Source organism: Merops nubicus, unplaced genomic scaffold (genome assembly GCF_000691845.1).
Source record: "Merops nubicus isolate BGI_N331 unplaced genomic scaffold, ASM69184v1 scaffold36242, whole genome shotgun sequence".
NCBI classification, from domain to species: Eukaryota; Metazoa; Chordata; class Aves; order Coraciiformes; family Meropidae; genus Merops; species Merops nubicus.
The window spans coordinates 102,345-130,079 of NW_008596295.1; the positions used below are offsets into that span (position 1 = coordinate 102,345).

The window sequence follows — 27,735 nt, forward strand, 5'->3', positions numbered from 1 at the left end:
TAGTCCTGGGTGTGGAACAAATCAGTCTCCCCTCTAAGCGTTCCCTCCTGTCTTAAGACACATGCAGTAAATTAGAGTTATTCACTCTTTTCTTGGTTCTGTACTGGTGTCACATAGAATCATAGAATCACCTAGGTTGTGAAAAAACTTTTAAGATAATCGAGTCCAACCGTTAACCCAGCACTGCCAAGTCCACCACTAAAACATGTCCCTAAGCACCACACCTACATGTCTTTTAAGTTTCTCCTTCCAGGGATGGTCACTCCACCACTTTCCTGGGCAGCCTGTTCCATGTTTGGTCTTAAACAAGAAGAAAAGTCAGGCAGTGCCCCACCTATCATGAAAATATAAGGACAGCAACATACCTACTAGAATTAATAAGCACTTATTTGTCAGGCACGCTTTTTTCCAAAACCATCAACAGAGCTCATTGCCACATACTACCTTGACATCAAAGAGATTAAGTCTATCAGCCACACAAATTTCAAATTTTATACAAGCTAGAACCAAAGCAAAGAAAGAAACATCAGCTCCTGTCTCACACCAGAATAAACTCATCTCTTGCTGGCTTGTTTAGTAAGGAATCCCCTCTACCAGATTTCACTGCATCTGAAGCTAGTCCAGTTTGGCAGTTCCTGAGGCCCTATGCAGACTTTCCATATTACAGTGACTAATAAGTGCCAAAATTAAATTGAAAAACATAAAATTGTTCCATCAGAGACCTGAATCAGCAAGAGATACCCTGAAAAAGCAAATGAGAACGATTAGAGAGTTGGCAAGCCCTCCTCATGTGTGCAATCTATAAGAAAAGACTGAGCAAAGATTGCTGGGGTTTAGCTTCAAAACAAAAGCAAGAGGAAACATGAAAGCAGACTTCAAACACTTAAGGGCTGACACAAAGGAAAAAGAAATAATCCATTCTCAGTGTCTATCCTGGAGAAGATAACTAATAATTAATTTAAATCACAGCAAAGAATTTAGGAAGTGCATGAAGCTTTCTCACAATAAAGGTAGTTAAACACTGGAATGAATAGTCTAAAAACAATGCTCCACTATCAGTGTGCCTCCATCCAACACGTTAGCTACGTCTCTGAGAAAAGACACAGGTAAACCTGGTTCTGCCTTGGTTTTGAGAGGTGCACTAGATACTTTTATAAAATCTCTTTTGGTCCTAATTTCAACTACTCACATTTTCCTCAGCTAGCTTGCATACTGGACTAGACAGCCAAGTACAATTCCACTGCAAGCCAGGAGGTACAGGGAAATTCTTCTGCCTGCTCTTATTCAGTGCCAAGCATTCCTGAAGTTCAGCGACAGATGTATCATAGCTCTGCAGCTACCTTTTTGTTTTGGTTCAGTTGTTACATCTAACTCACTAACTTACCAGAAATTGGTAACAGGCTAAAACACAGCACAAAGTTCACTTTTTACATTCACACTGTGGTCCTGCCCATACAGGCCAAAACAGTACCCTCGGGTACCTTGAGCAGGAGATGAAGCAATACTTCAACTCCAGCAAGCTGAAATTAGCCGCCCTTAAAACAACCAAGAGAAAAAAAAAAAGCACAATATGGAAATATATCTTCTCAAGTTATTGTTGTTCTCTTTATAATTAAAGAGTTGTCCGTTTAACCAGCAAGTACCAAAGGACAAGGGAAGTATTTCCTCCTAATGCTGAGCTTGGCCTCCTGTGTCAGCTTCCAAATGTTCTTAAAAATACAGTTTTCTGGTACATGACCTCCTCTTTCTGACAGACAGTTGGGAATCAGATATGATCGCACGTCCTGCATATGGACAGGCTTGATTATTAGGTACTATTATTATTAATATTACATTCTTTCCATATTTGACTTCCCTCCTGCTAGCATGACATCTCTCGTAGTCTCATAACTCTTATCTCACAATAGGAAATAATTTAATTTTCTCAAAAGGTGGAATCTTCACTCCTCTAAAGGGATTCCACTTAACTGCTATTTCTGGAGTCACTAGACATGTTCTTATGCCCTCCTGACTTCAAGAAGCACTGCTTGCTGCATCCACAGTAACATCAATAGAATTTATTTACCTTTTGTGTCCTGCATCACAATCGAGCTGTACTTCAAGAAGGTTATCAGCAGGTTGCTAGTTTGCACATCAGCATCCAAAGGCAGCTCTGCAGAGCTTATGACTGGAACAAAGCAGATAAGATACATTTACCCTTTGCAAATACAAGAGATAACTGTAGAGAGAACAAAGTCACAGACTCACAGACCTGGGATAGGACCAGCGTATTTGCAGGGTCACTTGACCTGCTGCTCCTCCATGCCCACCCAACAAAGATTTTGTTTTGCAGGCTGGTATCACTCCCTCAGAGACCATTTCTCCTGCTTTAAGTATAGGTTATGGTACCTGGGAAAGTAATACCCTTCTCTGTCCTGCCTCCACCTCTCACCTCAAGGGAGATCAGCCTGCTGGTTTAGCACTGATCAATATCCCTGATCTCGGGAGCTCAAGGTGTTCTCACTGACATCAAACCAATTCTTACAAGCAGCACAACTAATATTCACACCATTCTCAGTTTTGAAGAAACATGCCCAGCAAAGATGCTTCTCTGTTTCAGCAATTTTGGAATTTCAGTTCCAAAAGGTCCACATCAATTCCATTCTTTCCTCCCAACAACAGCCTCTCTTGCAGAAGCAAGACATAAGACAGTAACGTAACAATTATTGAATGATAAAAATTATAGAAATGAGAGGTAGAAAGAGCATCTTTATAAGAATCAAGAAGCAGAAGCAATCATAGCTTGTGCTAGAGAAAACACAGCAGGGAGCAGAAATGTACCTTCCATACCTGCAGCAGAACAGCAGCTCATTGGCATTTCTCTAGGATATGCTCCTTGTTACCACCAGCTGTACTTTTGACGCCTTAACACTGGACATCATCTGCCTTAGACTTCACAAGAAGCTATCTCAATTAGTTAATTGTACAACATGCTGCCTGCTCCATGCACCACCTGAAGCACTGAGTTTATGAACCGTCAAATCTCTATCATGTGACTGAGCCACATTTTTACTGATGACTGAGCCTGAATGGCCCTTGCAGACAACTCTCAGTCTCCTCATTCAGAAAGGCTTTTATAAGAAATACTGAAGCATTGAAGGGGGCAAGTTAAGTGGGAAAAATGCAGCATACATTTACCTGCTGAATCTGTCAAATAAGCTTGATATTTTTTTTCCCCTATGATAAATTACCTCAGACAAAAAAAAAAAAAAACACACACACACAAAAAACTGATTGAGCTAGTCTAGGAGGACTTCAGTAAAGCATTTTACAGAGTTCTGTACAAAAAAATTAAGAGTGAAACAGACAGGTGGGAACCAATACAGTAATTTAAAGTACATCAAATATCTGGCAACAGAGAAACAACTGGAAAAATTGTTAGCCTGGGAAGAAGTTACTACTTCAATTCCTTAGGCATCAGTTTAGGGAACAGTTTTCTTTTTTGAAAGTGAGCTGGGCACAAGAAACAACTGCTTGCTAAGGGACCTGCTAATGGCAGAAAACTGGGATATGTAAACATGGAGGGGTATCAGACGGCACACAAAGAACAGGTTGAAGAACAAGGACCAGATAATAAATGCAAGATGACCCTGAGAACCAGAAGCCATAAGGTCGGGAAGGCAGGCGTTTCCACAGCAAGCTGGGAGCCCATCGTCTGCAAACAAAGCGCTGCGATAACGCCGTACGAGATGATGAGCTACCAACACAAAGCACTGAACCTCACGTTCAAAGAGGATGAACTCAAACAAGTTTAGAGAAAGGCTAGCAGGTCAACCAGAGGACCAGAGTGCCTTTCTTATGAGATACCACAATACACAGGCGAGTAACCCAAGATATGAAAAGGAGCTGTCTGTATTCCCAAGTAAGATTAACATCATGATAAATGCATATAAACAGACAAGAAACAGTTTGGCAAGTTGAAGATTTCTAACTAAGGAACAAGATGCTGAAACTGCCTCCAGCAAAGCAAATTTAACAAATTCAGATAGTTTGATAAATTTAAGGAATTCTATGATGATGTCCCTGCAAGCACAAAGCACTAGATTCAAGAAGTCAAGGGGAACTTTTCCAGCTCTACATGCCTCTCCCAGCATGACAACAACACTGCCTAGGAGCTCAAACTTGCAGGTCTTTCACATCCAGGAGGTCATAGGTGGCTTGAATGACAATTGCCAGAAGGCACTCTCTCTTCTCAAGCTATAAAGCAAGCCTAAGATGGGGTTCCCTTTGCACTGGAAACAGATCTACAGACCACTAGGACACACATATTAAGAACCACGTTATCTCTTTCCTATTTATCCTCAGGAATGCTCAAGGCTTTTCTGACTCTTGAGGAAAGAAAAAGGTATTTATGATGAGATTGGACCTTGCAAGAAGTGAGGAATTACTTGCATCTGATTTTTGTATGGCTAGGTTTGGGTCTCTGAGAGGGAAGTGATCTGATTTTGTATGCAACTGTATTTTGGTTCAGAGAAATGTCTGCTTTAACAAACAACACCTTTCACAATTCAAGCCTTGTATCTCATAACCCCGAAATGAGGCAAGTGAGGCTTATTTACTTCTGGAACTGGGGCAAGCACAGGCACAGAAGGATGAAGGAGATGAACCAACAGTAAAATGCAGGATTCTTTAAACTGAGCACTGACAGGCTCAGCGCATAGCAGAGGTTCTCATGGAGTCCAGGATTATACAATCACCTTGAATAGAAAATTCTACCCCTTGGAAACAACAGGCCAAATAGATCAATGTAACCTCGCTGTTCAAATCACATCAAAGAAATGATAATGGGGCTTTTAGCTTTTAAAGGCTGCACATCCCCAAGCGTGAGATCTTTTAGTCCATTCAGTCTTGAAGCTCCAAGGCTCCTGACACATTGCTAACGTGCCTAGTCTGTTGGCAAAGTCTATGCAATGAGACTGGAAGCTTTTTCACCCCCAATATTATAAGTAGCTCACCAATTTAGCTAAGTCTGAAAAGAGTATTTATATCCCCAGTGGGTCCTTCTGGAGTTGTTACAATGAACGCAGTGAATGAATATTTAACAACAGTAAGCAAACTGACATTTAGATAACTATGGTGACAGGCACACTCAATTTACATATTATGGATCAACAGTTTCTAGCAAAAGTCTCATTTTTTTTAAAAAAAATAAATCACTCTGAAGAACACATCACTGCTTATCCTGGTTCATGCTAAAGACCTTGATTTTTTTAACACACGTTTTGAAATTTTAAAAGCTCTTAACTCACACTACAGGCTAACAGCCAGAGAAATTTCAAACCAGAGTATGAACGAATTTTTAATCTCAGTCAGCACAAAAAAAACACCTGAAACCCACAGGTGAATTTCTACATGTTGCTGTAACTTGAAAGTAGCTCAATTACTTTTTTTTTTAATGTAGGAAAAAGAATAAAGCAATCTTTTCATCCCAAAGCCAAAAAGCCTCTTGCTAACTTTCAGCCATAGGCAAATTTTACAGCTGAGTTGCAAGACCTTAGAAAATGAAGAAAATTTTGACGTACCTTTAAAATAACAGCAATACAAAGCAAACTAAACCAAGCTGTGGTCTTAAAAAAAAAAAAAAATTATCACTGAGAGCAGGGACCAGCAAAAGTGACAGCAAATAGAAATAAAGAATGCTTCCTGATGTAACTGCATTAAGATCAGCTCCTCTCCTTAAACTTAGTAACCTTACAAGAAGCAGCAAGAAGCCTCGAGGTTCATAAGAACACTGCCTCTGCTGAAAGCAGGATGGAGTTTTTGTTTTGCTTTTGTTTTTAGGTAAATTAAAAAAGGAGTGCAAGCAAGCTGTAGGTAAGCATACATTCTCTGCCAGTTGTATAATATGGTGTGTGGGTGGGTACATTTGCAATGAACACTTTGAAGAGAAGCCCACAAAATGCCCGTCCCTCTACATTTTATGTTATATGCACAGGGAGGCTTGAGACATCGGGGGCTTTTTAACCAAAGCTTTTGATATCCATGGTAACCACAAAGAATTCATCCACAAGGAGGATCATCCTTAACTAGGATATCAAATGACCTGAATAGCTGATACAACTGAGTAACCCAGGGTGCTTTTCCCCCAGAAATATTTCCAAACTGTGCTCTATTCAAACGGATTCTGTTCCTTCATTAAACACTCTTCAGATCTAGAGGATGCCATTAAAGTACATGACAACAGCCATTTAATTTCTCCTTTTAAAGTAGGCTGTATCTATCCATACTTTAAACTAAAAGGGTTTTATTTTAGACGATTTCAAAGTGTATTTACGTGGACATGAGACATCTCATTTAAAAGACAGATCTCAGGACAAGTAGTCATTTACAAAGTCTATCAAAGAAAAGGCAACAAAAGGGAGGAATACCTCCACACTCAGGCTGAATTGAAATCCCCGATTAATTCAAAGCTGGGGACAAGTAAGCTAATGACAAGCAAGAATCCACTGCAACTCTGTGTAAATCTGTTCCAGTGACAAATAATCCCAGGCAAAGAACCTGACACTAGAAATATTTATAAGTTAGACCCTACAAAGAATAACTAATGGGCTGAGCACATCTTCATGCAGATACTGGAACAGGACTGTTTTCTGAAGGAGTATCAGCATAATTCCATTGAGCAATATACAAGGCAAAACAGAAATAAATTTGAGTCAAAAAATCTTCCTCATGTTTAATAAGGCAAGTTGCTCTAGCAAGAGACCATCAGGTTACATCCGCTCCAGGCAGACATCATTAGCTGCCACCTTGAGAAAATGCTTTGCCAGTTATTTTACAGTTTGTAATTGGGTTTGGTTTTGTTTTTTTCCCAGATCACCACATTTCTTACCATCTGAAGAAGGTGGGGTGGTTCCAAGTGGAGTGACAGGTGTTGTTGGAATTGGGCTTGTTGGTGTTGTCATCAGCCCCATTTCAGGATGGCTCTGCCAGGAAACACAAATGCCCAGACATACACAGGTCAATAGCTTCCCTAGGCACGAGCCGCACAGATCGTTACTTGTGCTGTTCCACGCTCTCACACAATAGATGTGGCTAATGAAGTCTCAAGAAACTTCAGCCTCCCCTCCAAAAAAGCAAGGCTATGCTTCCTGACCTTGGATGTCTAACAGTTAAACTGTACATCAATTTCTTCACTCCACAAAACATAAAAATACATCAGAAAGTGGTGTCTGTCCCCAGCAGGCAGATAACATGCCCTTCCCCAGTGCAGAATGGGAAAAGGTATGCAGAAGCCTACCCTGCCGACAGCTTCCAACTCCCCACAAAGCAACCCAAGGGTGTGCATTTGAAGCCTTCCTCCAAGAACCTTTTATTTCTCTTTCTAAAAGCAAATTCTCCTGGCTTCTGCCCTCCACCAGTTTATAGTCAAAGATGATGGCAATTTATTACTTCCCTGTCTCACGATAAAACCCAGGCAGTGCAGGAAAAGAGTGCATAACATAAATAACACTATCATTATTGATCTCCTCAGCTTCCATCAGTCAGGTACTGCCCCCATTTCATCTTTGCTAATAGTTGCCTGTCTAATTACTGCTTTGACTTCACTCTTGGGAAGCTTCCGGACCTATCCACACTGGTGAGACTGTGGGCAGTCTGCCATGCTATTTTAAGTCTGGCTGCCAAGCAAAGTGTCCATTTCACAGGGCAAGTTTTACATAAATGTATCATCCACCTCAACATATCAACACAATTTCCAAATAAAAGAAGGGGATACAGAACTGCTGATTTGATGCCCATTCCATAGGATTTTTCACAAGTGGATATCCTCCCCATGGTCTTTGAATATCTTATTTTATGAGCAACTACAAATGCATGTAATTTATGGGAAGCACAGACACAGATACTACATTTCAAAGACTAAATTTAAAGTCATTGCAGGTACCAATTTAAACTTTTGAAGGCAATTTTCTATTGACAATCTCACATAAAACAAGTTTGCTTCCACAGATTTTGGTGTAGTGTTTACCTTTCTTTTCCCCAAACAGCAATCATCAGCTGAGAGATAACAGTGCCACCTAGCAGTAAAAACCGAGGGCCAACAAGCTGGTAAGTGCACCAAATTCTCAACACTTCAGGCATCAACACAGCTGTACCCCTGCCCTTCCTATGTGCCTGCACAGCAGCAGGTAGTCATTCATACAGTCCCTACCAATGAACACCAACTTAGACAAGGGCATTCTTCAGCTTTTATGAGTTTTTTCCAAAGGACAGCACGACTTACCTTGCCCTCTCTTAAATGAAGGATTACAGACAATCCACCCAAGAACATCAGGCCTCCAATTAAACCCACTGATCAGTGGTCACTTCAGCTATCACTTTCACAAATAACTATCCTTTTATTTTCAATTTAAGAGCCTTTACTCTAGCTGCAATTTTCCTGCCCTACTCTTTTCCCTGCCAAAGGCCTCTCTTCCCTCAGAGGTATCTTGATGACAAAAAGGGCTGAGTTGGTATTACACAGAGCAGAAAGCTCTCACAAGTGGTAGGAATGAAAAACCTGGGAAAAGAGAGGCAGGGAGCCCCAGTAAATTAACCACCTGTAGGAACAGAAGCTTTCCTCAGAGGCAGTAGATCTGCTTATCAGACCTCTTCCATCACCTCTACTGTCAGGAGTCCCCAAAGGTCTCCTCCATCACCACAAGTGCCTAGAGCCCATGATGTATGTCTGAACTCTGAGGGCCTGAAATAACTGGGAAAAGGTGTCAACTGTTTTGTGGATGTCATTTTTCTCACAGATTACCAGCAGTACTTACAAACCGAAATTAAAAGCCTAAACCTGAAGGTTTTCCTAAACACATCAGGCTATCCTTCCAGCCAGCCACGTCACGATCACCAAATCAGACTCATCATCTGTCTCCCAGCAATAGCCACCTTTGCAAACTCACACAGTGTTTAGTAAAGCATCCAGAGGTCTGCAATTGACGTATGGAGCAGCCCACTGCTTCTCAGAAGGCTGCCACAGCTGCTTCTTCACCAGGAACAGCGTAAGGAGGAGCACTAAGCTCTGATGACAGTTTCCCAAGTAAAAAGGGTTGGGCTCTCCAAGGAAGTTGGAACACAAAATAGTATTTGAACTAACAACTCATCACATGTCGATCAGTCTCTAAACAAAGGATACACACAGACAAAAAATATGCAGTCTGTGCAGACAGGACAACGTGGACAACTCTGGAGCCAAACAGCCTCCTTCCCTCAACTCTAACTTAACAAGAGCATAAATTGCTCTGACAGCTGCAGCAATCTTACCCCTACCAGTCCCATCTGCCCATCCTCCCCCCAGAGGCAGTGTCAATAGGGCACAGAAGGCACTCCACACATCCCTTCCCATTCAGTGAGAAAAACAGCTCATTCCAATATGAGCAGTGCCCTCAAAACTTTACTTATTCTCTGGCAAGACCGGAAGCCTTTCCTAAGAGTATAATAAACCCAGGCCCTGGCCTGCTTCTGATCCTTCATGCTCACCTACACCTATGACAAGTATGCAGGCAGAAAAAAATAAAGAAACAACTTATCCTTTCATTGATTCCACTTCTGACTCTGTAATTTCAAAGACATGGACTACAAAGCAAAGGGCAAACATTGCACCGAAACTCACTTGTGCCAGAACTGTGATGAAATTCCGGTTTAAGTGAACAGCTTCATAGAGGGCCAGAAGGATTGCTTCATTTGTTCTGTAAAAAGGATATCGACATAAGCACAGTTAATGAAGAGCTAACACCAGACGAGAATCCCAAGAGCAATGTTTTTCAGAAACATGGCCCATCTGAAAGAATGATTTTTTCAATTTATAAAACTCTGCCTCTGCAATCCAGCTGTTCTTATTATTAGTAGTAGTCAGAAATCCATAAAAATAACTATTTTTAGAGCTCAACTACAGTATTCTCTCCCTTCATGCTGAAGGTGCTCATTACTCAGTTCAGAAGGTTCCCTTCATTACTCAGTGTTTTCCCTTTCAAGTCCTTTCTTTTAAGGGCAGAGGTTCCTACAGACACCACAAACCCTCATATCTATCACTTGCCCGCTTGATTTAGAAAATATCTTGTTGGAGACAAGAGTGCACAAACCTTACCTTGCCATCTGCCACCTCAAATATGCCTATTATATGTTTAAAATGACCCACAAAACCCACAGGTTTGGGGATTTTTTTTTTATACACTTCATTAGAAGCAATTCAGCTGTGGTTCTTCCTACTGCACCCTTTTCACTTCAGTGAGAATCCATTGTTTGCAGGGTGTGGTACCAATTTAGTTCCAAGAGAACTTGTGTCTCTAGTCTGTTTTGCTCCATGACAGAGCAGAACATGTTGACCAGTGTAGCAAGGTGCTATTCACCATGTAGCTAACATCCGTGCACTTACTGGACTGAAATCTTCTCATCAGCATCTGCTATGAACATGCTGCCCACCTATGGAAAGAGAGAGTATTGCATAGGAGGAATTTGTGAAAGCTATTAGACAAGCAAGAAGACACGGACTTCACTAAATCACAAGTGCCCTTTGAGAGGTGTTCTCATCCAAGGCACATCTGCAGCTTTCTCTCTAATACCAGTAAAATACAAATGGGAAACAGGATGACCATCTACAAACATTTTATTTTGCACTACTGTCATGCACCAATGCTTCACCTTTCAAATCATAAAAGAATTAAAAAATTACTGTATCTTGAATCCCAGCCTAAACTGGTCTGCAATTCTGGAAGAAGACAACAAAGATATTTCTTATCTGCTTGCCCCAAAGTGCTAACAGTTTAACCCATGTCACTCTTCACAGACGGCTGTCAACACTGAACTGTCCACCCTTACAGGAAATCTTCCTGTCAGATCTCAGACTACAGTTATATCTCAGACTAAATAAAAGGCAAACTGAACAAGGGAAACAGTGGATACTCTTTACAAGGAATTCACAGCTGCCTTTAGAAGGTAACCCTCCAAAAATGCAGACACTGCCCATTGTAGAATCCAAGCTTACTTCACAGCTACACCACTCCCAGGTTTAAGAAACAAGACAGTAAAAAAACAGATCTCTAAAGCTAGTGACAGGCTAGACTTTGCCACAAGAATATTCAGCTTCTCTGGTTTAGGCTACACTGTTTCCTTCCTTACCATATTAGTTAGGGCTGAGAAGAAACCACTCTGGTGCTCCTCTTCCTTATCTTTGTATTGCCTGAATAAAAAGGAATAAGGATGAAGCTTCAAGGTTAGAAGGGGGACTAGGGTTATTTTATCTAAATCCCTATCAGAAAATCTTATCTTAAAGCTTCAACATTCCCAAGCCCTTTGCAAGAACTTGCAAAAAGAGATGCAAAGGGTATTATAATATTTGCAAATTGCACAGAGTTGAAGGGGGGCTGCTGAAAGATGTGAGACTGAACAATGCCTGTGCTGTTACAGAGGCTACATCAGTCTGGGCTAATGCTGAAGGAAAAGAACCAAGTGACTTGGGAAGTTTTGTCCTAAACTGGCAGAACAGTAATGAACCACATGAACACAGGGTCAGTAACCACAGAACAGTTTCATTTCAATCACCACCTATTACAGACTAAACCAGAGACAACCATCTTTTGGTCAGCAGAAACCATAAAGGCCGTTATGGTTCATGGCCTGATCTTGCCTGATCCCACATTGTGGAGTAAGTGAAGGGAACTGGAGTTAAGTGAAGTCAACAAATAGGTTTGGTTCCTCAGATTTAAGCTAAGTTGCTTCATTCAGCATTCAAATAGACTAGTGAAGCTCACATGGCCATTTATTGTCTTTCATACAAGAATCTGATCATACACAATGCAATATGCAAAGACAAGAATTCTGAATTTTTGAGGAAGGGTGAAAGAAAGAGCTAAGCAAAATAGACCATAGTCTGAGACAAGTTTTTTCGGAATGAATGAAGTTGGGTGGGTGAGGGTTTTTTCTGCTTTAATAACTTACTCTGTTAAATACATTTGTATGATTTGGTGGCCTTGCAAGTTATCTGCATATCTCTAACAGCAGAACTCCAAAAGAATTAAAAGGTTTTTTTCTGGATATTTTGAGAGTCCTATTCCAGAATAAAAAAATAAAATTCTCAAGTTGCTCTGTTGAAATTGCTGTAAGTATCTGAGTTTTTCTTAAGCACTTTCTTCTCAGGAAAACATACATTTTGTGCTGTTGCTTATGAAGCATGGCTGGGAACATGCTACACTTACTGCTGGCTTTCTGGCTTTTTCTTCAGAAGCAGTTAATGCTTTCCACCATTTGCAAGAGCACACATCCCCTAATCATCTCTGATCTGGCATGGGGGTAGTCCTGGATACATTTGTTTGGTTTAGATTGTGTTTCAGTGAAATTGATTTTCTAACAGAGAAGTACTCAGCAAATCATTTATCCTTTCACTTGGGACTAAGATTTTACAAAAGGTTCGTACAGAGGTAAAATCCATGACGGTAAAAACATACAATAGGTACCCACCCCTACAGCAAGATCTCTCCTGAAGCACATCAGCACAGCTGGTACAGCTGCATGGACACTTGCAATGACAGCAACAACTGAGCCAAAGTACCTCAAAGCATAAGACCATTTGCTTCAGGTGCATCAGGGCTGTTATGTGATAAGTAAGTGCTTCAACAGGGAAAAAAATGTTTGTGGAAAAGTACAGCTACTATCATACATTGAAAACCAACAGACAATTAGGTTTTACCTGTTATATTCCGATAAAGCCTGGGCAATTACAAGTCCCATTCCCTGGGGAAAAAAAAAAGCATTAAAAAAACCCCTTTATGTTACAAATCTGAATGCAGGAAATCACACACTCAACACAGAGAGCAGTGCTACACCCTCCCAAGATAATCTAGCACGCTATGAAGAATTTCCCCTGAAGCTGTTTGAACTGTTAAGACATGCTATGATACAACAAAAATTTAATCAAAAAAATCAAGACACCAGAATTTAAAGTTGAATATCTAATAACTAAGTTCAACAGAGAACTTTTGCTCTCCTTGGCCCTCCGGACAGAGTTTGCTCACTCAAGAAGCCTCAATAAAGCATCAAGAACTTCAGAAAGAAGCTTGTGTCAGAGGAAAGACACCCAAAAGTTCAAAACAAAGGCCATACACACTAGTAACCTTTTCACTTCCTTCGAACACCATTCCACAGCTACTAATCATCCTTTCTGTCAAGCCAATTTAATTACCTCAGAATAAGCATTCTCACCCTTCAGTTAGCATGGAGCTTGCTTTTTACCTCATGCCTGAAGAGAGTATTCTGAGTCCAGAACTCACACAGCTCCTAGTGGCTGCCACCTTCTATCCAAGCCTGGATACAAAACTTAGGTAGTTGCTACAACCCAAAATACGCTGCAGGACTTCTGACTCAGGTACAAGTTTCCACTGAGCTACAAGAATTGACTCATGGACCGGTAAAATCAGATGCCACAGCACTGGAAATGACACCTTCTTTGGCACAAGCTATCTTGTGCCTCTTTGGCACGTGACAGCAAATAGTGTATAGATAGTTCATAAACGTATAATCAACTTCAGCATATTCCTTGCTGCCTAGCTTTTTAACCACCCCCACCACTTAACTGGTGATGAAACTGCCCATATTATGAGCTGCCTAACCTGTTGTGGGAGTGCAGTTAGGGCTGAAACCCACTATACTGGTGTTCATTACAGTAGCACTGTTCCTAGATCTTCTTTCTACCAAACATCACAACTGTATTCATTACACTAGCACCACACATGAAAGAGCATCCCCAGCAGTGCAGAGGAATCCAGTCAAATACTCACATTGAGCGTGGCTTCATCATCTACGATGGAGAGCTTCACAATATAGGGATTCACTGACTGCTCAGGGTGAGGGGAGAAAGAAGAAAAGAAATTTGGTTTTAAGTTCAGCCTTCAGGAAAAAAAAAAAAAAATCTCAACACTATCTTTCCAAGTTTACCCAGCTACCTGGGAAGAAGCTCTCTTCTGTCCCACAAAGCAGAATACACACAAAGAAATAGAAATCACACTACATGCTGAGGCCGCTATGCCTGGGGTACCTTCTCTTTTCTGGCTCAACCAGCCAGGCTCCTGATTTTATTGAGAGGAAGTTTCTGCTCCTGCACTAGCTCATCTGTCAGTCTTGAAAGTGGAGCAGCTGTCCTGCGAGCCCGTTATCTGTGACACACACACTGCTATGCAGCAAGAACACGCAGTGAAGCTCGGACTAAACATCACCCTTCTGGTATCTCCCTTCTACAACATCTTGCCAAGATTGCTGAAAGGAAGGAGGACCAGGAAAGCATGACAATGTTAAAGACTCATCTGCTCCTGGGTGAGAGCTCAACACTAACAGTTTGCACCACTGAGAGCTGAAAGTCGCTGGAGAATATAAATTCCTCAAACTTAGCTGAACAAAGCACAGAGGCTCCACAAAGGTAAGTCCTAATAATTGAGGAAGCATTTTAGATTAGCAAGGCAAGTTTGTTTTTCCTGGTTTATAGATGCCAGTGCAAAACTAACGAAGTTGATCTGGAACTAGGACAGAGAAGAAAAGGCTCTACCTATGCAGTAAGTCCAAAGTGGATGGGAATTAAAAAACACAAAGCATGTATCAGATACAGCCCTACAGGGAACAGTTATCATGGCTTGACAGCAAGTTAAAAATAAGGCTGATGACAAAACACATTCTCACAATTATTTGGTGCTTTGGGAGGATTAGGATTTGTTTCAGAAAAGAAACTGATCAGAATAGCCCAAATCTCAGCCAGACTGTCAGCCTGCCTCCAGCACCACACAGCCCTGTTTGCAGTCTCAGAAAAAGAGAGAAAACCCACACAGAACCCACCTGTGCACAAAGCATGCAAAGACAATTTCTTGAAGCTGGAGTAGAAGCTCCTATTGAGTAACAATATATGGTACTCTCTGAACAACTGTGCTCCCCTTCAGAAATTAAGTTTAGTCAGTGTCAGTAAAACAGAGGCAAGCTTTGCAAATTCATAATTAAATACAGATTAAAATCCATCCTTGCAAATATATTTCTTAGTTTCACTAATTTCAGTCATTCTCTTGCTCTCCTTATACAACAAGGAACTATCCACACCACAGCACATGCACAGAAGAGAGCCCAGCTTGTGACTCACGACCAAATAACAGCGATGGGGCTCTTCCAAGCAATGGGCAGCAGGACGATATTGGATTAGAGGCTGCAGGACTACCCAAATTCCCAGATGCAGGGAATAAGCCAACAGGGAGATACTACAGTGATCAACACCACCAGGATGCCCTGAGACCTTGTCATACACTTCATCCCACCACAAAAAGGGAGGGGGAGTGGGTTCGTTGTCATCCCCAGCCTATGAACACCTCTTCATGCTCCTGTTGCCCTGGATTTTCCAAGATGCACGCTCCACATCTCCTGCCTCTGGTCAGCAAGAGGTCACCAGTGCATGGCTGATAGGGTCATGAAGCTGGCCTAGCTTGCTACAGATCTCTGCCCTCTAGCTTTTCAATTGTCACTTCCATATCTGCAGAAGTCCACTTAATTGCTGTCTGAAGTAATCCATTCCCCTGACACATCTCTTACCTCCTCTAGGCTTCCCTAACCCTTTAAGCAGCAGGCAGATGACTAATCAGTGCAATCCACACATCATCTAGCTCTATGGGACAAGGAAGTTTCTAGTGCCTTTCAGCATGCAAGTCTGTACCAGTGTGATGAGAACATTTCCTGTGCTGCCCACGAGGCAGGTGTGCAGTTTGCTCCCACCCCACCTTGAGAGCAAACAGTTCCAGGCACTATCTACAAGTGTTAGTCTGCACATCTACAATGGACATCAGCAACCTGCTAGCTGTACAAGCACTCCTAAGCCCTTCCTACACTCCCTGCCTGGTTCTCTCTTCCTGCCCTTTCAGAGTGCAGTTCCCCTCTCACTGGCAATCACAGAAAACGTTTTAAAAGCCTAAATTACACTTGCCACTCCACAAACGTGCACAAATATGCAACAGCCTGGAAAAGCAGCCAATAAGCACTTTGAAAACTTCCAAGCATGTCAACAAAGTGGTTACACAAACTTAAGAGGTTCTGCTACCATCTGTCTCCAGAAAGAACTCCAAAATATGATTCTCAGCTTTTCAGAGAAGACAGGTCTTCTCCTATCACTGCCATCAGATAACAAACACTAGAGCAATTAAGGTCTTCTTGTCAGTGATGAGTCATGAACGTTATTAACTCCTTGAACCTGAGAATACTCAAGATGTCCTCCATGAGCCATCCACCATTAGATGCCAACAACCTTACCGAAATGAAGGTGGAAGCTGCAGGAAGATCATTACCAGGTAGTTTTTAAAGCAATCCCCAGATGAGGCATGGCACACAGAGCAACTATTACGTGAAGTACACGGGTCTGGCATAGGGAGTGGAATCTCCCAAGAAAGCAGGAAAAAACCCCAAGCTATCCAGGTATAATCCCTGGTTAGGTGCTTAACTTATCTTCATATCCATAACAAAATTAAGGCCAGAGCTCACTCAATTATCCTTTGCAAGACCTTTCCCTGTCACTCATTAGGGGTGACTCAGCAGCTCTGCTGCCAGCCCTGACAAGGGTGTCTTCTCTGCAGGCCAGGCCATCTTGCAGGAAACTGTAGCTGGAATAATTATTCTTTTTGTTAAAGAAAATCATTTACTGATTATTTTGAGGTCTGTGAGACTGAGACAGTTTGGAAAACCAGCCCTGACAAGGGTGTCTTCTCTGCAGGCCAGGCCATCTTGCAGGAAACTGTAGCTGGAATAATTATTCTTTTTGTTAAAGAAAATCATTTACTGATTATTTTGAGGTCTGTGAGACTGAGACAGTTTGGGAAAAAAAAATTTTTGACTCTTCAATGTTGGTGTCTCTTTAGTACCTGTAGTCAACCATATTGAGGAGAGGCAAGTGCACCTAAGTAGACATGAAGGGCTGTCAGACAGACTGTATGCTGTCAGACAAGCACACAAAGGGACAAACCCAAGTTTTGACCAATTTCTTTGAGCTTGGCCTAGAAAAAGACACAATATGCAATTTTAGCAGGTTGAACATGAGGAAAAGAAATTTCTACCTACATATTATCAAGGAATCCAGCTATTTAAAAGTCATTACCCATTGTATGTTCTAATGTGCTATTCTAGCAGCCAGCCCTTAAAACAATGAGAAGCTGATCAAATACATACTCTTCCTCAGAGCATTTTCCCTGTTCGGCAGCCTTTTGTGTAGCCTGGGCTTCACCATTTTCCTAATATAGCCAATTATTTAGTTACTCTTTTAAATTTCTCTCACATAGTATCAAGGTAAAAATATTTTCTCTGAAATCAGGACTAGGATTTTTTAAAAATATATAGCTTTTGACATTTATTACATTTCAGATCAGGGACATCCCCTTAAAGCCTTCAAGTAAAGAACATCCTGATGCAAAACATACTGGTATTCACATTAAAGACAGACAACCATAGTCAATTAATGAATTTTCAGCTTAATCAGATTTTCTTAAGCAGGCAGAAACAGAAATTAGTAACCAGTAAAGTTCAAAACAAAGGAGAACCTACCAACTACAGCACAGTTAAGAATTTGAGGCATGAAAGCAAGCTACAATACACTGACAATCAGGCAACCACCACACTGACTAAGGGCCAAAGAACAGCAAATGACAGCAGTTACTCTGCTGAAGGACAAAATTATGACTGCATTACTATAGGCTTTGCTTGTAGTGCTATTTACAAGGGGCAGTGCCAAGCAGCTGTCATATAAAACCTCTCTTCAGGTTCCTTTCCACCTTGCCAGATGAACTACTCAAGCTGAAATTCCCCTTGCTAAACATCTGCCTCAGGATTGTAGTTTTTAAACAACAGCACAATTTCTTTTGGGTGCTCAGTCCAAAGACATGGAGGACTGTTTTCAAAATCACTCAACCCCAACTCAGTACTCTAAGGAAAGCTACTGCAAAGGGCAGAGGACAAATCTTATGTACTCACAGCACTCTGCCTTACCAAGGACATAAACCATAGCACACGGGGATGGGAGTAGACAGCTCTCCATCTTTTGACCTGAGTATTGGAAAGACCGGAGGTTTCACTGCAATCTGCCCACCTCAGTAACTGTACCACACCTTTCCAAATATCTCCCTTAGGCCATATACCAAAACCAAACTCCATGCTCATCTTCCATGCTACCACAAGGCAGATTGATTGAAGAGAACCTGTAATTCACGATTCTGACAATCACAGGAATGAGAAATTAACAAGGATGACTGACACTAAGTGTAACTCCTGGTTTCGCCTGTTCTCTAGGTCTATTCATAACTCAAAACAAGATCCATTATACAAGCAGGTACATTTTGGACTCTGCCCCCTCCCAGTAATTCTGTTGAGGAAGGGGTATTCTAGCACTTTTCCAATTTTTTCCAACCTAAGTATATTAAGATATGCCTAAGTATGAAAAAAAATAAGACTGATCATTGCTTTCATCATGCCTCATGCAAAGAAAAGCCAACATTAGGTGTTTGAAGTGTTTCTTTTTCAAGCTGGCTAACAGAAAAACATGGGAATACACCACAAAGTAGCACACCCAGTTCAGAAAAAGAATGATGAATGAAGTTTCTCAGAGAAGAATCAGTCAAAGAGATAAGAGACAGACTCCTCTTGGAAATACTAGCTGTGATGTTTCAGCTTGTTCTTTGGCTACAGCTTTGGCACATCTTCTGGGGATCTGTACTTTCAGTCTGCTAGTCAGGCTCTGAATCATAAATTCAGTGTGAAGCCCAAGATGAATGACAGTTCATTTTACTTTGGAGTTTATGTATAACCACCTAGTCACACACAGAGAGGCAAACATGGAAGTCTGCCACAACAGTAACTCTTCCAAAAGGACCTTCCTCACAGTACTTTCATGAAGGAAATGCAAATCCCCTAGGTAGTTTCTTTCGTGCTTGCACAAAATGAGCTGTATAAATATCACACACATTTGATTATACACGTGCATCAGACACAGATACAATTAGCACAATATGACTGCCTTGCAAGACTTCTGTAGCTCTGTGCTGATACCTCAATAAATGTTATAGTGTGTGCTGCTAAAAAAGGTACTGTAGGCTACCTTAATAATCCATAGGCCAGTGTAAATTAATAAAGCAGAGTGAAATTATGTTTCTGTTATGCAGAAGGATACCTACCTCATACTTTCTGTAGTTGACCAGCAAGGCAAGAAGGACAACAGCATCATAGCCGTGCTCCCTGCGACTAAGTGGGCTGGACAGGATCTGGAATAAAGTCAAACAGTTCTGTTCAGGCCTGTTTCAGGAAGCCTGCAGTGACTGTCAGATGGTGCATGGCCGGGAAACATCTGTGTGAAAGCAAATTATGCCCTAACTGAAAAAGGATACTTAAGATTGAGGGAGCGTCAGTGCTTCCAAAAAGTTCTGCACACAGAGAAGCTTTACTTATCACAGAGAGGATGCAGACAGGCTTTCTGGGCATAAAATGCAAATACATTCCTCAACAGCACTGGGCAGTATCTCAGTGCACTGCTGACTTCATCTCTTTCCTGGGTTTCCCCAAGCCCAGTTCCACTTCTAAAAAGTGCAATTTATCAAAGAGCAGAAAAAGCCTCAACGTATCCAAACTGCCTTTTTGAAATTCCTGCCTCTGATACAGGAATTCTGTGTGAAATTAGCCCAGAAATCTGTTCAGTTTCTATCTATGCACAAATGTCTCAAGTGAAAATACTTTAAATACTTAGTAGTGACTAAAAACAGCAGACTACAGTAAGGAGGAGACAGCATTTCAAAAAAAAAAAAAAAAAAATCTATGACTGAGCTATGAATGGAAGCAACACACACTGCCAGTCATCTATGCTGCACTGAGAAAGCTGAAAATCAAATATATCACTGAAAGTTTTCACTATGGAGGAAGGGTTCTTGCAGTAGAAGGAAGAACTCTTACCTGTAAAATAGCTTCAAATATGCTGTTAATCATCACATATTCCAGGATAGTGTTCTGGCTAATGTTATCTGTCACCTGGGTAGAAACATAAGTTTTAAAATCTCACCCAAAGCCTCCCATGATGCTGTAGCTGCCTCTGGCACACACTGGGAACGGAAGAGTTCTACTACCAGATGGACACATTTATCCAGCATCTCACACTTAGTCAGCCAGTCAAGGTGTGACTAGCAGCAGAGCTAGACATAAAGAAATCTGTCCTGCCTCTCTAGCAACAAGCATGACTCACACACTAAAAGCTCCCCCTTTCTTCTACAGATTGATATTTTACCCAGCTGCATGACAACAGCCATCAGCTGCTGAGGCAGGCTGCTACACAGGAGGTGGAGAATGAAAAAACAGGGCGCATATGCTCCATTAAGCAATTCCCCATCACTACCAGGGCAGTGAAGGCCTCCCCCACACTCAGTTCTCTCTTATTGCAGCCAAAATACTTCACAGCTGACCATCTCAGATGAGTAACCATTTTTTCCAACTTCCTCATTCTGCATATACTCACCATTCTTGTCTACTCTACACTTCCTATCTTTCCTCAAGCCCTCTCCTCTGCTCCCTTGCCATTTGTCGGAGACTTCTTAAGTATCTTCTTCCCTAAAAAAGCCCTGTGAATCTAATTGATGTCCTGTGTCTCTTCCCTTTGCCCCAGTTGGCACCTATCTTATGAGATGAAAACAGTCTGCTAGTCTGTACTAGCACAGTGGTTAAAGCAATGATGATTTTGGGCTGACCCTTGTTCTCATTCACAATTTCTTCCCCCTTCTTAAGCTGCACACTGCAGCAGTCTATTTAGGTTCTGAGACAGTTCCATCACTCAAGATGTGGCTCATATAAGCCTTTAAGTTATTACATGGATGGTATTTACCGTCACCAAGCAGAGAAGTAGCTTCAGACACAAGCTTTTGAGGCTTTCAGAACCTTCTGCACAGAGGAGCGAGTCCAAGCTCTCCATCAGATTCTAAAGAACAATAATCACATTATTTGAAAGCAGCATTTAAAATTATTTGAAATGTTGATGATAAAAAAAACATTTGGGGAGATTCAAATACAGAGCATGTTTATAAAGCTGTGTTATTCCAGAATCAATAATTGAGCCATTACTACTGTCACACAGGCCATATTCACACTATTGGTTCTCAACAATTTTGTGTTAACTACATTTTAATTACTAGGAGCATAACAACATGATCATTTTCCAGGAGTTTTCACTAGACATATGAGAGGTTTTTGCACACATATAAAAATAGTAATTCTGAGCTCTATAAACAGAATCTTCCTTTTTGTTTGCAAGACAGTAATATCAGTGCTTTCTTTTTTCAATATTCCATTTTATTTATAGGTGCCATAAGATTTTTTTTGTAAGCAGCACACCTCCAATTTAATATAGTACATATATTAGTTATGATTAAAACCAGATATTTTATAGCTGTTTGTCAGATATTCATAAAAGTTTTTCAAACACTAACCTACAGGTAATATAGTTATTCTTCAAGGAAAAATGTAGTTCTGATAGGAAAGTTACTACTTAATGGTTTTCCCAAATGTACTATTTTTAGAAAGACAAAAAATTACTACTTTTTGTAGACAGATGAAAGACCATAGAATCATTAAGGTTGGAAGAGACCTCCAAGATCATCAAGTCCAACCATCAATCCAACACTACCATGACCACTAAACCATGTCCTGAAGTACCATGTCCAAATAATACAACAGGAATTCAGCTTTATCACCAATTACTTTGTCATTTCCCAAAACTCAACATCTTTACACTGAAGAGCATCAAGTAAGTTTAAAACAGTACATGTCCTAGTAGATACGACTATCATCTGGAAATTAAGCACAAGGTACAAGGTTCTATACAAGGTATTAATGGCCAGTGACAGCCTTTTCTGGCCTTAAGATGTCTTAACCATAGTGACTGTGCAGCATGGAACTGAAGGAAAAGGAAGAAAAGTGCTCTGTTATATTACTAACATGGGGACCTCAAGCGTTTTTGTGCCACTAGCAGGTAAAGAACTTCAGGACTTCATGAAGTCCTTCATGAGTGGCTGGATTATTTCCCCTAAAAGCTGCACCTCGGTAGACACACCTGTCTACAAAGCACTGCCCTCGCAACAAGGTAGCTGTGCAGACTGTAGCTCTACATTGCCAGGGCCTCACCTTCATACATAGCTCTGCCTTATCGAAACCCACAAGCATGTTGATGATGTCAAACCCAGAAGTGGATTTGTTCTTCTGATGGACACCCCGAATCAATGCACACAATGTCTGCAAAGGGAAAAAAATCAGAGAGTAAGATGTAAGGCAACACCTACCGCTCAACAGCAAAACCCGCCCCAAGACCGTCTCCTAGCACTGGCTAAGCACAGATATTTAAATTAATACCACCAGTTTTGAAACCACACATTTTGTCTGACCTCTCCTCTACTTCTCTTGTTTCTCAGGAGGATCTTGGATGCTGAAAACTCAAAAAACTTGGAGAAGAATATATTCGTCCATATTTTTCTTGTTCATTCAAGCCCTTCATTTCATAGCACTCTGAGGAAAGACAATCTTACTGCTTTTTCTGTCCAGATTCTGTACCAGACAGGATCACAATCTTTGGAAAATAGCTAAGTGTGGATTTAAGGCCAAAAATATTGATCAGGAAACTGCAAGGCAGAAGCAGTGATCTGTGGTGAGTTTTGTCATCAGGCACCTTTCAGGTCTGTGAGGAGGGAAATAAGCAAGACTACAACCACTGCAGTTTTAGACTCCCAACTAAAATTGTAAGGAAAAAAACTGTGACAAGTAATTAGTTTCAGAAGATGTAAAATTGGACACAAGCAGACCTCAAGCAATCAGCAAATCTCTACAGCCATATAGAAGCAAAAGGGTAAGACAGATATGCTTTTTGGGTTTTTGTTTGCTACTGTCAGAGGCAAGATACTGGGCTAAACAAATTTTTGGTCACCACGGTCATTCTCAAGAAAAGATGACATAAGTAAGTTTTGCCTTCAGGATCACTTTCCACATGACAACAGTGTGATTAAGGGAACACTCTTCCAACTCAGGAATGTGTTACCTAATTCCTATTTAAACACACAGCAGGATTCTACACTTGAGCCCTGGCCTAACTTTTGCCAAAAGCCTGAACACAATTTTGGAAATTCGGGGCTGGGCTAGACTGTCTATGTAGCTATAACAAAACATTCAACCGCATCCTTTCAAAGTAATTCTAAAAAATAACTAAAAAAAAAATAACAGTGCAAGATTGTATGTCAGAGATGTAAATACTCTGTTTTAAATCAACTTTTCCCAGTAACTGCCTGTCCAATATCTGCTACAGGTGACTTCTCCAAACCTGAAATTCGTATCCTGTATTCCCACACCTGAGGGAAACTGAGACAAACCAAACTGTAAGAATCAGCCTGTGAACTAATAACATCAAACATGAAGAGTGAGGAGGGGAGTCTCCTGCACAAGACATGGGACAGCTCAGCTTTGGTAAGGAGCAACCTGCAGGAAACCAGCTGTTAATTCTGGGTGACAAAACTTCACAGCTTCCAATTAGCAAATGTCAAGCAGGGACAGTCCCCTGTATAAACTTCACACTAACTTCTCCAGAGCTTTATTACATTTTTGATCCATATGGAAATTCAAAAAGGAAGCTGAAGTGAGGGAGAGCAGGACAAAGTAGAATATAGACAAAGCTACACAGAGTACTCCTGAGCCTCAGCCTGCCACGTGAACAAACCTCTCTTGTCCCTCCATTGCCATGTGCTTCATCCTGCATCACCAGATCCTCTTGAATTCTGAAACAAGCTACTGTTCTTCAAAGACTATAGAGACTATGAATGTTTGTAACCTCTGCAGACAATAAGCAGCAACTGCTCCATAGACATCACTTCTTCTCAAGCAAAGAGACAAGGGCAAGATGTTTGATACCAGCAGCAAATAAATACATTGCTTCACGAGAAGCAAAAGAGAGAATTCCCAGTCTCTCAGCACGATACCTGTAATGCATTGACCACTCTGATCGGGTGTTCTTCACCCAGTGCCTGGATGCAGTGCTGAAACAAGCAGTTGATGTTATCTTTTATCTTCATTAACTCTTCCCCATCCAGAGCCTCCAGCTTGCCTTCCAGATATTCCAAGTTGACCTGTCAGGTTAAGAAGCAGTTTGTGTAAGTTACATAAGCACCAACACCCGAGAAACACAAACCCTTGCTCCAACAGTCTGCCACTTTGCAGGCAGAATAGCAGCAGCACACCAGAGGAAATTCAATTCCTGTTACCTTCATAAGAAACAGCTCCTCCCAAAACCTTGGGTTGCATTTACTGGGGTCCTCTGTCTGAAAAGAAAAGGAACAGCCATGAGAGCAAACAAGAGGAAATCATTCAGGCAGAATTTGAAGAAAATCATTATCATGAGTAGTTCAGAGTAAGCATTATTCCACTGACTGAGCAAGGGGTCTCATAGTACAGAATTCTGTCTATACAGATTCCCAGAAACAGAAGGGCAAACAGAAGCAGCTCTCAATTAGGATGCCTACGTTTATTTTCTGTATTGTTTTTTGAAAAGCCACGACTTCCCACAGACGACAAATGGCCCCGGTAGACAACAGGAGAGGCGACGTTAAGGAAGAGAGCAGGATACAGAGCTCTACATGACAGTAGGAGAGTGCCTACACTGTGCAGTCCTTACCTTGGGAAAAGAACCCACCACACAGAGCCCTCAGCTCAATAAAATTTAACACAACGCTTTAGAAAGAAGAGGTGCTCAGGTCCTTACCGTGAAAATTTCATCATACATCAACACAACTTTCTCCTTCAGTGGCTTCTTGGAGGCTGAGGATTTCCGGAGCAGCCCACCTTTCTTCTCTGTTTGGGCCATGCTGTATACCCTGAAGGTAAGAGTAGAGAAAAAAGGCTAAGGAAACTTGAACATTACTTCAAGGCATATCTGACCTGCCTCAACCATGAAAGACTTTTTCACTGCACTAAAATACTAATAGCATCTCACAAGCTGAAAATGAGGCCTTTAATAGCTATAACAGATAAGAAATCAGATCAAAGGTCACATCTAGTCCTATATCTCATTTCAAAGAAAGATGCAATAGTCCATACAGGAAGATACAGAATAAGCTCCTTATGGATAAATTTTCTTAATTCTTCTCTGCGAGGAACTGATTCATGATCCAGACCAAGGCAGCTTACATCTAGAAAAGTATGGGGGTTTTAATCCCACTGCATGAACGGTGATACTTGTTATCAAATGGATACCTGGTCCTTTTTGATGCTGGTCAAGCCTCAAGGGCACCTTGGGACAAAAAGCTCCTGAAACTTTTTGAAAAAAAATCTTATCTGCTTAATTTGCTGCCTACCAAAGCACTTCAAATTCTGCTTTTGCACCCAGAGGCACTGTCACACTAGGAAACATTTGTCTGCAAAGCCTCCCTAAAGCACTCCTGCCACCCTTGCTCATCCCTACCTCTGCACCTTGGCATCCCTCAGCTGTGCCAGCTGCTCTGTAAATCAAGCCAGAGAAGAACCACAGCCTCAAAAGCATCACACGTGGCGCAGTTTTGGGAGGAGGGTGGAAGAACACAGGGGTGGGGTGAAGCTTTGCAGTTATTATTTTTTTTTAAAACCAGGTAAATTCCTGATCCATTTGACAACAAAGTGTTTTCTAGCAACACAAAAAGGTTTTACCATAATTAATTGGTGTTTCATGCTTCCAGGTTATCCTATTTAAAAAAGGAAGCATCATCATCACAAAATGAGCCGTTGCAAGAAGTCAGTGCCATAGCTGTGGTGCTGAACCTCCTGTGACAGTCAGCCCATGCCAGGGGCCAAGTCAGAATGCGTGACTCGCCGTGCACTCTCAGCCTCAGCTCTGATGCTACAGAGCACATCAACACTCTGACTTTGCAAATATGTGTTTATCTGCAATCACAGATTTTTCTGGCAAGCATCACAGCTTTAGCACTGTTCTAACCTCCTCTGTCAGTGCAGCGCTGTCAGAGGTACTTAGCAGAAAGGGAATGCCATCCTTTCTCATATCCCTGAGCTCCCAACCTTTCTTCCATACCTCCAAAGGTAATTACACACACGGCAGCAGCATACCTCAGGCAGAGGCTTAAGTCATGCTCCAGAAAAACATGGGCAGGCTCTTGCTGTAGCTGCACTCAGCCATGCTAAATTATGCATAGAGTGTTAAGTTCACTGCAGTCAGCACACAGCAGACCCCAGAGCTTTCTGAGCTGGCAGCCATGGAGACAGCTTTGGATTTAGCCTCCATCACAGACTGACTGAACCCCTTCCATGACCACAGCATGGTTAGATCTGCCTTTACCTCACAGAGCAAGTTCCAGCAACTACACAAGTTCCAGATCTCTTCTACATTCTTTTCACTGCAGATAGCTTTTGATTGTCTTAAACTACAACTGTGTTCTCAACTAAGACTCCGAGTCAGGTATCCAAACATCCATCCCTTGAGCTGCAAATCTCAGTTCTAGGTGACAGGAAAACATTTTTTGGCCTGGAGAAACAATGCTGCTGCAAAAGAGCCTCTGCCAGATGTGAAGGGAAGGAGCTGTGCCTGGCTGGGATAGCAGAGGGTAGGACAGAGGGCAGAAGATCTCCCAGCTGAAAAGCAGAGATTTACTGGGGAAGGAGGAGAGGTGCTCTCTCTGCCTGCTAGAAAGGTAATATGCACAGCTGGCTGGCCTAGGGCTCGTGTGTGTGCCAGGGTGAGAATAGAAACAGCTCCAAGACACGACAACAGAAGAAAGCTCAGCAACTACTGCACCATAACCTTCGGTACACACTGAAATTATTCCTGTAGCCCATTAGGTCTATATACCCAACTAAGATGGAAAAGGTTTCAGTCCAACAAATGAAAAACGAAACATTATTCAATCACCTTGATAGCTTCTTTTACAGACTTTACATTATTTTTAATCTGTCATGGGAAATAAGACATTATTCTAATTAGAAACGTAATTGGAAAGAGAGAAATCTATTAAAAGCCAAATCAAGAAAGATGTCGCTTTTAGCCTAGCAACACAAATCTTACCCGAGACTGCACAAAACAATTTCCCAACTGGAATTGTAAGTTTGTGAACTTTAAGCAGCTGCCAGTCCCAGCATACAAACACATCCATCAGCGTGCTTCTAATTGAATTACAGCTAACGAATCCCAATGTCAAAACTAATAAACTAACTCACTGCTTCTAGGTCAGCGTTCTTACATCAAATGTGTACATGAATGGGATCAATACACTCTGCTTAGTCCCTGGACTTTGAGAGCTGCATTTTAACACTTTTCCTGCATTTCCAGAAAGACAGAAAAATCTAAATCCCACAAGACACAAAGGTTTGATGCAGGGTGAGCATCAGAGGGATCGTGTGGTCATGTGAAAATTCTAGTCTCTGTCAAAATGAGACTTGGGATTCATATTCTCTCAATCAAAGCTGCTCAGACACATATAAAGAAGACCGCTACAGGCAAGGATTAAGTAATGTTCTTGTTTATAATTTGCTATTCTACAAATGATCATACGGAGGAGCAAGGGGAAAAAAAGTAAAAGTCGCCTTTCATGCCAACGCTTTATTAGGCTGTGCTTGTTTCATGGCCTAAGATGATCACTCTGTACAAATGGCTTTTTCTTTTCACTTTATGCAATTACATTTTCTAATGTCATAAAGACAGAAACAGGAAACTGCATTTTGCTAATG

At 41.4% G+C, this 27,735-nt stretch overlaps 1 protein-coding gene across 1 annotated transcript in view; it reads right to left on the minus strand.

Moving 5' to 3' along the window:
- Positions 1–24,895, minus strand: part of LOC103769160 (chromosome unknown open reading frame, human C10orf76) — a 117,699-nt gene extending 92,804 nt beyond the window's left edge. Inside the window, exons 1-14 of the mRNA XM_008936336.1 lie at positions 24,788–24,895; positions 24,291–24,347; positions 24,009–24,155; positions 22,174–22,281; positions 20,879–20,971; positions 19,960–20,034; positions 19,191–19,277; positions 13,794–13,850; positions 12,707–12,750; positions 11,140–11,200; positions 10,397–10,443; positions 9,635–9,710; positions 6,869–6,962; positions 2,066–2,167 (exon numbers count right to left, since the gene is read on the minus strand). Of these exons, the coding sequence (XP_008934584.1) occupies positions 2,066–2,167; positions 6,869–6,962; positions 9,635–9,710; positions 10,397–10,443; positions 11,140–11,200; positions 12,707–12,750; positions 13,794–13,850; positions 19,191–19,277; positions 19,960–20,034; positions 20,879–20,971; positions 22,174–22,281; positions 24,009–24,155; positions 24,291–24,347; positions 24,788–24,889 (1,150 nt within the window). The 5' untranslated portion in view covers positions 24,890–24,895. The remainder of the gene's footprint in view (positions 1–2,065; positions 2,168–6,868; positions 6,963–9,634; positions 9,711–10,396; positions 10,444–11,139; positions 11,201–12,706; positions 12,751–13,793; positions 13,851–19,190; positions 19,278–19,959; positions 20,035–20,878; positions 20,972–22,173; positions 22,282–24,008; positions 24,156–24,290; positions 24,348–24,787) is intronic.
- Positions 24,896–27,735: the final 2,840 nt, after the last annotated feature.